At 38.6% G+C, this 11,211-nt stretch overlaps 1 protein-coding gene across 1 annotated transcript; it reads left to right on the forward strand.

Moving 5' to 3' along the window:
• The first annotated feature begins 10,015 nt into the window (after positions 1 to 10,015).
• Positions 10,016 to 10,813, forward strand: LOC142374477 (interferon-induced protein with tetratricopeptide repeats 5-like). Its single transcript, XM_075458203.1, has 3 exons — positions 10,016 to 10,030; positions 10,161 to 10,307; positions 10,457 to 10,813. Exons 1-3 carry the CDS (start codon positions 10,016 to 10,018, stop codon positions 10,652 to 10,654), a joined length of 360 nt encoding a protein of 119 aa, XP_075314318.1. The 3' UTR covers positions 10,655 to 10,813.
• The last annotated feature ends 398 nt before the right edge of the window (positions 10,814 to 11,211 follow it).

The raw sequence follows: 11,211 nt of genomic DNA on the forward strand, positions 1-11,211 counted from the left end.
CGGTGTGGGCGTGGCCAGGTGTTGAAAATCGTGTGATGGCGTTTGTGGTTTGAAAGCCTTATCATCATCCCAAAGTCATGAAACGTGGCACACACGTCCACCCTGACGACCTCGTACGTATGTAAAGGGTATCGTGTGTGGGCGGAGCAACATGGCTCAGTGGTGCCCCCTAGAACTTTTCAAAAACCCCTCCGCATTGGGGTTATTATGTGCTCGTACGTACCTAGAGGGTATCCTGCGTTATTCAACAGCTCAGTTCACTTACTTTTCTGAAACTTGTAGGTTTACAGCTGCCATCAGACCAAGAAAAGCTGCGTTTGGTTTGTGAGGCCGACACGGTTCAGAGAAACATCCAATCACAACAAAGGGGTTAAAGTTTATTGTAAAGGTGATGAAGAGCAGAGCTTCCTGCATCTTTGCTCTTGCAAATGAGAATAAACTTATTTCTTAGTTTATTCTTATTTTACTTGGTTTATTTCTTGGTTTATTTTTAGTTTACTTGGTTTATTTCTCAGTTTATTCTTAGTTTACTTGGTTTATTTCTTGGTTTATTCTTAGTTTACTTGGTTTATTTCTCAGTTTATTCTTAGTTTACTTGGTTTATTTCTCAGTTTATTCTTAGTTTACTTGGTTTATTTCTTAGTTTATTCTTAGTTTACTTGGTTTATTTCTTGGTTTATTCTTAGTTTACTTGTTTTATTTCTCAGTTTATTCTTAGTTTAAACTGAGAAATAAACCAAGTATTCTTAGTTTACTTGGTTTATTTCTCAGTTTATTCTTAGTTTACTTGGTTTATTTCTCAGTTTATTCTTAGTTTACTTGGTTTATTTCTTAGTTTATTCTTAGTTTACTTGGTTTATTTCTCAGTTTATTCTTAGTTTAAACTGAGAAATAAACCAAGTATTCTTAGTTTACTTGTTTTATTTCTCAGTTTATTCTTAGTTTAAACTGAGAAATAAACCAAGTATTCTTAGTTTACTTGTTTTATTTCTTGGTTTATTCTTAGTTTACTTGGTTTATTTCTCAGTTTATTCTTAGTTTACTTGGTTTATTTCTCAGTTTATTCTTAGTTTACTTGGTTTATTTCTTAGTTTATTCTTAGTTTACTTGGTTTATTTCTTGGTTTATTCTTAGTTTACTTGTTTTATTTCTCAGTTTATTCTTAGTTTAAACTGAGAAATAAACCAAGTATTCTTAGTTTACTTGGTTTATTTCTCAGTTTATTCTTAGTTTACTTGGTTTATTTCTCAGTTTATTCTTAGTTTACTTGTTTTATTTCTCAGTTTATTCTTAGTTTACTTGTTTTATTTCTTGGTTTATTCTTAGTTTACTTGTTTTATTTCTCAGTTTATTCTTAGTTTTAACTGAGAAATAAACCAAGTATTCTTAGTTTACTTGTTTTATTTCTTGGTTTATTCTTAGTTTACTTGATTTATTTCTTAGCTTATTGTTACTTTGTTATTTATCTACAAGTTTAATACTTATTTAGTTTATTCTTTTGCAGACTGGGAACTCCCTGCACAAGCTGCAGCTGTAAAAAGTCTAATTTCTTGTCAAAGTAACTTAAAAGTTAATATTTGACCTTTTTTTTTTTTTTTTTTTTTTTTTTGAAAAATGAACTTGAAGGACTGAATGTTGACCCACTGTTTTAAAGTTTTCCAAAATGTGATAAAAAGTTATATTTTGTAGTTTGTTTATTTGTTTGAGTCTCCTATGAACACATTTAAGCATGTTAGTATGTTAAATGATTGGATTAAAGGAGCTGCATTAGGCTGGTTTAAGTCATATTTATCTGATAGATTTCAGTTTGTTCTTGTAAATGAAGAATCTTCCTCACACACCAGAGTAAGTCATGGAGTTCCTCAGGGTTCTGTGCTTGGACCGATTCTTTTCACTTTATACATGCTTCCATTAGGTAACATTATTAGACAGCATGGCATGAATTTCCATTGCTATGCTGATGATACCCAGCTGTACTTATCTATAAAACCAGATGAACCCAATAGGTTGGTCAGACTACAAGCATGTCTTAAAGACATAAAGACCTGGATGACTCAGAACTGTCTGCTTCTAAATTCAGACAAACTGAAGTCGTTATCTTTGGACCTGAGCGTTTCAGGGAGAAACTGTCTGGTTATATAGTTACTCTAGATGGTATTTCCTTGGCTTCTAGTTCTACAGTGAGGAACCTTGGAGTTATTTCTGACCAGAACTTATCATTTGACTCGCATATAAAACAGGTTTCTAGGACTGCCTTCTTTCATCTTCGTAATATTGTTAAAATCAGGAACATCTTGTCTCAGAGTGATGCAGAAAAACTGGTCCATGCATTTGTTACTTCAGGATTGGACTACTGTAATTCTTTATTATTGGGCTGTCCCACATATTCTCTGAAAAGCCTCCAGCTGATCCAAAATGCTGCAGCCAGAGTTTTGATGAGAACTAACAGCAGAGATCATATTTCTCCAGTTTTAGCTTCTCTTCATTGGCTCCCTGTTAAATTCAGAATAGAATTTAAGATTCTTCTCCTCACATATAAAGCTCTTAATGACCGAGCTCCATCACATCTTAAAGATCTCACAGTGCACAGTGCACAGAAAACTTTGCTCACACTCAACATTTGAACGTTTGATTGATGCTTTAATTCCAAAGATTCTGTTGGGTTACATGATAGATGAGAGAACAGACACAGATCAACCTGTGACGATGTTCTGTTAGTTTGTCCCGCAGAGTTACTTCACAGGACGGATCTTCATGCTGATGGCCTTCAGGGAATAGTTAAGCCCCTTCCAGCGTTGCCACTCCACTCCAACAGCATAGAGGGTCTTATCAGCCCCCCAGCGGTAAACTCCGTTGGGGTTTGCCTGGTGACACGCCACATACCACCATCCTCCCAGGTATGACTTGGCACAGTTTCCAGACCAGGTGTCCTGGTCTTTGTCGAAGGTGGAGAATTTCATTCCGTTGTGATGAAGCAGACTATCTCCTGCAGAAACAGCAAATATAAGAAGGGAATGTTTCAGTTTCTCCTGCAGAAACAGCAAATATAAGAAGGGAATGTTTCAGTTTCTCCTACAGAAACACAGCAAATATAAGAAGGGAATGTTTCAGTTTCTCCTGCAGAAACAGCAAATATAAGAAGGGAATGTTTCAGTTTCTCCTGCAGAAACACAGCAAATATAAGAAGGGAATGTTTCAGTTTCTCCTGCAGAAACAGCAAATATAAGAAGGGAATGTTTCAGTTTCTCCTGCAGAAACAGCAAATATAAGAAGGGAATGTTTCAGTTTCTCCTGCAGAAACAGCAAATATAAGAAGGGAATGTTTCAGTTTCTCCTGCAGAAACAGCAAATATAAGAAGGGAATGTTTCAGTTTCTCCTGCAGAAACAGCAAATATAAGAAGGGAATGTTTCAGTTTCTCCTGCAGAAACACAGCAAATATAAGAAGGGAATGTTTCAGTTTCTCCTGCAGAAACAGCAAATATAAGAAGGGAATGTTTCAGTTTCTCCTGCAGAAACACAGCAAATATAAGAAGGGAATGTTTCAGTTTCTCCTGCAGAAACACAGCAAATATAAGAAGGGAATGTTTCAGTTTCTCCTGCAGAAACAGCAAATATAAGAAGGGAATGTTTCAGTTTCTCCTGCAGAAACAGCAAATATAAGAAGGGAATGTTTCAGTTTCTCCTGCAGAAACAGCAAATATAAGAAGGGAATGTTTCAGTATCTCCTGCAGAAACAGCAAATATAAGAAGGGATTGTTTCAGTTTCTCCTGCAGAAACACAAGTGAAGTGAATTGATACCAAAGTATTCTTATTGTTTTTATTTGATGGAAATTAGTAAAAAGTAAAAAGTGATCGGCTCCTTTCAGAGTGAAACCATGACAAAGTCGCCAGAAAAGACAGCTGACATTAAACTCCACAGCAGGAGTAACCATGGTAACTCACCAGCCCCTCCCTCTTTGGAGAATCCAGCCACATGCAGACGGTAACCGTCACATTCAGCATCCACCTTAAAGGAGGAGTAACGAGCAAACGTCTTATTCCCTTCAAAGTCCTCCATGTCCACCAGCAGCTCGTAGTTTCGTTGGCGAGTCATCTGATGGATGTCCTCAAGACCTACACACACACACACACACACACACACACACACACACACACAGAGAAACACAGAAACACACACACACAAACACACACACACATCCTTGTTAACCAACCACTGCAGGACCGACCTGATTTTTGTGAGGTTGTGGGGTCCACCCTTTCCAGTGGTCCTAGAACTATGAAAAAAATCAGGCAAGTCCCAAAAAAAATCTTGATATTAAAAATCACTTTCAATAAACACAATTCAAAACTTTTTTTTACATGTGAGTTTTTCAGTCACATGTGGGGCCCGTTTCTAACCTTTATGCTTTGCAGGGTCCACCTTTACACACATGAGATTTTTAGTTAGTTACGGGGCTCGCTTTTAATATTCTAACCTTACGAGGTCCACCTTTACACACATGATTTTTTTTAGCCAGTTATGGGACTTGCTTTTAACATTTTACACTTGTTAGGTCTGCCTTTATAAAGATTTCCTTTAAATTAGGATCTATCAAGTTCAACCCCAACCCTAATCTAACCCAAACATGCATTTGTCTGGACTTGATCATTTAATTTGAGAAAACCTAAACATTTTGTTAAGTGTTATTGATGCTGTGATCTGGCTAAATAAACTAGATATACTTTGGAATGTGCATTCTAATGTACATCTGTCTTTATCCAGATTCTGGTCCATTTTCCCAGGTCACAGTCTTAATATTCTTCAATTTGTTCAGTCATATTGGTACATTTTAATATGATATTTAAATTATTCAAGTTAGCTAACTATAAAGTACACAAGAAATCATTAACGTCTTGAGCCAAAATTTACAATGGACACATTACAAATGTAGCAGATGAATAAAATAATTTTTATTTGGGCTTCACATATTTTATTTCAACATTTTTTAAACATTTGCCCATGCTTCTTTCTCAGAACATTTATCAGTGCTTGTGATTCTGCAGCAATGCATCTCTCACAGTCAAGCTTACCAGGAAACTGATTTGGTACTATGTACTTCCTTTATTGTTAATTTACTGTAGCATATTCCTCTGGGGTCCAGCTTCTTTTCACAACTTTTTCTTTACCTAAGGGCATAAGAAAAGCATTTTTAGTTTACAACTTTATTACAACAAAACTGCATAAATGATACATACACTTTATGTACAATAATCCAACTATCATTTAAATGACATATTTTAAAAACTCAACTATCTTTGTCAACGGTGATGAGCCTATAATAAAAAAGTAAATCAGGTCATGTCTGGGATATTAATCCGGTCATTTAAGTTGGTAGGTGGTCTTCAGTGTCAGCTGTTTTGATATTAACAAAATTAAAAATAGATGCACAAAAGGGCAACATTAGAAAGGACACTAAAAAAATGTGATCAGATGATTGGCTGAATGCTGTTTAAGGTACCTTCTGACCACAGACCAGCTTCCCAACTAAATAAATGACAGACTCAAGACCTGTACAGTTCAATCTTGTGAAGTTAGTCCCCAAAACCAAAGGAGCCTTTCTACATAAAGTGTTTCAGTCAGTTCTGGATGTCTCATCAGGTCCTATAACAGCATCTTTATGGATGTAGTGGAGCATCCTTCAGCATGACACTTTAGCTGTTTAACTGTTGAAGATGTGTGGAACTGTAGCTGTAAAATATGAGCTTCTATAATGTCCATAACTAGAAATATAATCTAAAAAATAACACATCCTTAGATCCATACGGAGGGCCCCACAAGGTACCATGTTTCAGAAATCCATCATTATGTGTGTGTGTGAGTTATGGGCTTAGCTGGGCCCCACAAGGTACCATGTTTCAGAAATCCATCTATAGGTGTGTGTGTGTCACTGGCTTCTTTTGGCTCCAGAGGACCACTAAAAACGTGTGATCAGACGATTGGCTGAATGCTGTTTAAGGTACCTTCTGACCACAGACCAGCTTCCCAACTAACTGTAAACTGCATGTTCCAGCATGTAAACCAAGGGAACAAGAACAGGTCTCCAAAGTGTATTTCATACAACAAAGTCTGAATGTTACCTGTAGGCTGATATCCTCTCTGATGCTGTCATCAGGGTAAGAGTCACCCAAAGTTCTGGCTCAACTACAGCAGCAGCAGGAGCCTGAGAGCCTTTCACCTGCAATTAAAACCACAAATAACTTACCAACATCACACAGATGGCATAAATGACAGACTCAAGACCTGTACAGTTCAATCTTGTGAAGTTAGTCCCCAAAACCAACGGAGTTATAAATGATATCAAACACACTTTAGAATTTGGGAAACCTTTCTTTGTACCAAAATTCACAGAAGTCCTCGCCTCTCTATATTCATTTTAATTTCCATGAGGATCTCCTGTCTTTCACTACATAGGAAAAAGAAAAAGTTCATGCATTTTACATCACTAACTACTTACAAGAGTCTTCTTCACTTGTTGACTTTATTCTCATGTTCTTTTATCTAGAAACAATGACTTCTCTCACCTTTCTTCCATCTGCCCGTGGTCAACCTCTGCCACCGATTCAATCACTTCCAGAGCCTTTATTGTTGCCTGCATCAGACATCCCATAGTCCAACCATCAATATGCCCTATTCTGTATTGGATGCTTTGATGAAATCTGCATCACAAATTTATTGCTGTCATCTCATTAATCTTTCCACTAACATGTGCTATCATTTCAGACCCTGCTTGTCTTCTCCTGCTCCCATCATAGTCATCTTACCTCCCATCTGAGTGCAGACAGGACCTTCTTTATCCCTTTATTAACACTATCTTAGATGTCTGTAAAACAACTGTTCAACATTGTCTTTGCCTTGCAGTCCTTTAGCCTGTTTGTGAATGTGATAACCTGCCATTGTAATAATGAGATTAAAAACTGTCTATTTGGCTAAAGTTTGTTTCCAGTTGCCACTTTACAAGACACGTCAAGAAAATAAAAATGTATTTTATTTGACGTATTTAATGCAAAATAATGGGTGGTTAAGACCAAAAGTAATCATTAGGTTGTGCTTACATGATTTAGAATACTGTACATGGACATATGTATCTGTTAGGATGGCCATGTAGCAGCTGGATACGCAAGGTAGGAGGCTTGAGGCAGAGGTAGTGACGAACCAACCGGGTGTTTTATTCACCAACATTTCCATCAATCATACACTTTAACATGGACACATACTGTGGTCCTAGCAGCATTAGTAGCAACAGGACCAACTCTCTCACTGGTACAACTGGCAGCCTTATATCCTACTCTGGCTCCACCAACCAAACCCCTGGAGGATTCCTGCTCCTCCCATTACACATCCCCATAACAACAACACACAAAAACCTTAAAATACATTTACCCTCTATTATAAAATCAATCAATTCCTAGCATGTCTAAACAAAAGTACCAAATCTACCAAAGACTTCCCCTAACTGATTCTGGTGCACTCCCCCCTACACCATCAGCACATGGTACGACCCGGAACCTTCAAATGCTGCAGACTGAAGACTCTTTTGACCGAGCACCCTGGAGAAGAGACATAGGTGAATGACTTTACACACAAATTTCAGAATTCACAATTCCAAACAGCATAGTCACCTCACAGTTTATCACATCCTTTAGCTACATGTATCCTTATCACAGAGCATTTCAGGCTACTAACTGACTGGATGTTTCCCTTTACAGGCCTGGTCCCCCCTCACTCCCCGCTGAGGGCAACACAGGACCTGCACACCCACATGTTGTTAATATACACATTCAATAAAACATTTGACAATTTATTTGTGCCACATTATTAAAAATACTACTCATGTGACCTCAAAGACCAAAAGTCAGAATGAAGATTACCTTCATTACAGTAGCCCATTTTCCCGTTGTAATTTTTTTTTACTCTACTCTGGAGCCACAACAACACTACACATTTTTAACTGACCAAACTACACACTGTACTATCTATATTACAACAACTTAACAAGACGTTTATTTCTCACTGGCAACCACTTGAAGATATGAAGAAATAGTTTAACCCAAAAGACATCTTCAACATTCCACAAAGACAATCTTGATTAAGTAAGTGTATTTCAACCTTACATTCACAAATTGTCTTGTCTGGTATAGGGTTAACTCTAACAGCTAAATGTAATGTTTAATATCCAATTAATCAGTGCACATAACACATAATGGCAAAATACTACGGGTTTGATAGACGATATAATTAGGAAGTTGTGGTACAGACATCTAAGATAGTGTTGATAAAGGGATGAAGAAGGTCCTGTCTGCACTCAGATGGGAGGTAAGATGACTATGATGGGAGCAGGAGAAGACAAGCAGGGTCTGAAATGATAGCACATGTTAGTGGAAAGATTAATGAGATGACAGCAATAAATTTGTGATGCAGATTTCATCAAAGCATCCAATACAGAATAGGGCATATTAATGGTTGGACTATGGGATGTCTGATGCAGGCAACAATAAAGGCTCTGGAAGTAGTCAGAAAAATGAGACGGATTGAATCGGTGGCAGAGGTTGACCACGGGCAGATGGAAGAAAGGTGAGAGAAGTCATTGTTTCTAGATAAAAGAACATGCGAATAAAGTCAACAAGTGAAGAAGACTCTTGTAAGTAGTTAGTGATGTAAAATGCATGAACTTTTTCTTTTTCCTATGTAGTGAAAGACAGGAGATCCTCATGGAAATTAAAATGAACATGGAGAGGCGAGGACTTCTGTGACTTTTGGTACAAAGAAAGGTTTCCCAAATTCTAAAGTGTGTTTGATATCATTTATATCATGTGATCAATGATTAAACCCATATTTAATTATTTTTCATACAGGTTCTGGTTTTGGATGGTCCAAATGAAAAGAAGAAAGAAAGCTCAGAGGAACTTTTTGAATTTTCAATGACCAAATAAAGTTTTCACAAATAATAAAATGTGTTTTAAAGACTCTGTACCCTCTTTAGAATAATTCTATCCAGATTTGAGCAGTCTAAGTAATGTAGTTTCCATACAGAACCCAGTTCAGGGTGATCAGAATACCAAAAATGCAGTCAAATGGCCCTGTTCTGTATTTTCACAAATCCCAAACAAGGTTTTAATGAATCTACAGCCTCTTTAGAATAATTCCATCCAGATTTGAGCAGTGTAACTATTATAGTTTCCATACATGACCTTGTTTTGGGCGATCAAAATGCAAAAAATGCAGTGAAATGGCCCTTTATGCCCACCCCGCGAATCGGAGGCTGGTGAATCGGATGCCAACTTCAGCGTCGTAGTCTTCACTGTGATGACTAGCTAGCTAAACGATGGGGTTAGCTAACAATTAGACTCACTGAAATATTATACAATTTTCACGGTCAAATCTGTGGTTTATTGCACAACTTTAATGACCACAGATCCTTCTATTTTTACTCACTGTAGACGAATTTCCATTAGAAGATGACGCCGGTTGACCCACCATGCCGCTCTCCTGGAGGGATGCCTGGTTGTTGCTGGCAGCAGGGCTGTTATCTGGAAGCTAGGAGCACCGCCATCCACAACCACAGTGAAACTTAGCAACAGCGGCCCCTAGCGGCAGCTCGTTCGCTTGCTTGGCACATTTGTGAATGGTGCTGCATTTGTGTGTGGATCAGGTGCAGAAAGGCGAAAGGAAAGTCTCAAAATCCAAAAAAAACCGAGAGAAAATGAACAAAAATACGGCACAGAAAACAGGCTTGTGACTTAATCCACAAATGCAGATGCACCAATTTATAAATACATTCTAATTTTGTAACTTTGATTTTACAAATATATGCAACAAAATTTGAAACAAATGCGTTCACTTTCACATCCAAATCATGATGTATATATAAAAACCAAAATGAGTATTAATGAATTTAACAGTATTTTTATAAAACGCAGACTGTGAGACACAAAATGAAATATATTTATTTGTAAATAATGAAACGTATTTGTGATGTATGTGGAACTGGTGGATTGTCATTTACACAATTGTCAGCGGTTTTGAGACTAATCTCTCTCCATATAGTAGGAGTAGTAGGCGGTTTTGAACACAGCCTATGACTGATGCAGCCCTCGACCTCTGACCCTCATGGAACCAGAGCCTGTCTGAATGGGCTATCAATGTTTTTAAAGTGGATCCAATAAAAGCACAAAGTGAGACAGTTCAGGACATTTTTTTCCTCTCTTGTGTCCAACAGGTTCTGGAGTGTCGCTATAACACATCGGTCAGAAAGTTCTGTGTCAAGGTTTGTCAGCTGCTTCTTCTATCCTCCATAATAACGTTACGATGTGACGGAAAGCACGCCGAATCCACTCTAAGAGTCCCACACTTCTATAATCTGTGCCCATCAAACTGAGGGTAAACAAGAAGTCATCCTCTCACGCTCTTCCACAGAAACTGAAGAATATAGCAGAACGCCGACTCAACAGGAATCCCAGAGACGCCGCGGCCTACGGCCTTCTGGAAGCTGTGGCCAGAGAGGAAGGGAGCATAAGGAGGGCGGTGGCGTACTACGAGAAAGCTCTGGAGGAAGACGGGGACAACGACGAGTATCTGTCGGCCATCTTTGAGCTGCGTCTGGAGCTAAAGTGATGCCTCAGGAGGACAACCGCGGGTTCTGAGCTAAAGCTCAAACCACTGGACCCACTGGGTTTTACCTTCCTGATACCACTGGACCCACTTTGGGTTTTACCTTCCTGATACCCCTGGACCCACTTTGGGTTTTACCTTCCTGATACCCCTGGACCCACTGGGTTTTACCTTCCTGATACCCCTGGACCCACTTTGGGTTTTACCTTCCTGATACCGCTGGACCCACTTTGGGTTTTACCTTCCTGATACCGCTGGACCCACTTTGGGTTTTACCTTCCTGATACCACTGGACCCACTTTGGGTTTTACCTTCCTGATACCCCTGGACCCACTTTGGGTTTTACCTTCCTGATACCCCTGGACCCACTGGGTTTTACCTTCCTGATACCCCTGGACCCACTTTGGGTTTTACCTTCCTGATACCGCTGGACCCACTTTGGGTTTCACCTTCCTGATACCGCTGGACCCACTTTGGGTTTCACCTTCCTGATACCGCTGGACCCACTTTGGGTTTTACCTTCCTGATACCGCTGGACCCGCTTTGGGTTTCACCTTCCT

This window comes from Odontesthes bonariensis, chromosome 23 (assembly GCF_027942865.1).
Source record: "Odontesthes bonariensis isolate fOdoBon6 chromosome 23, fOdoBon6.hap1, whole genome shotgun sequence".
Classification (NCBI taxonomy): Eukaryota; Metazoa; Chordata; class Actinopteri; order Atheriniformes; family Atherinopsidae; genus Odontesthes; species Odontesthes bonariensis.

Excerpts from the sequence above, each read along its gene's own strand:
- LOC142374477 (XM_075458203.1), top strand. Across the intron at positions 10,308-10,456 it reads TCAGAAAGTTCTGTGTCAAG|AAACTGAAGAATATAGCAGA; the intron begins GTTTGTCAGCTG and ends GCTCTTCCACAG.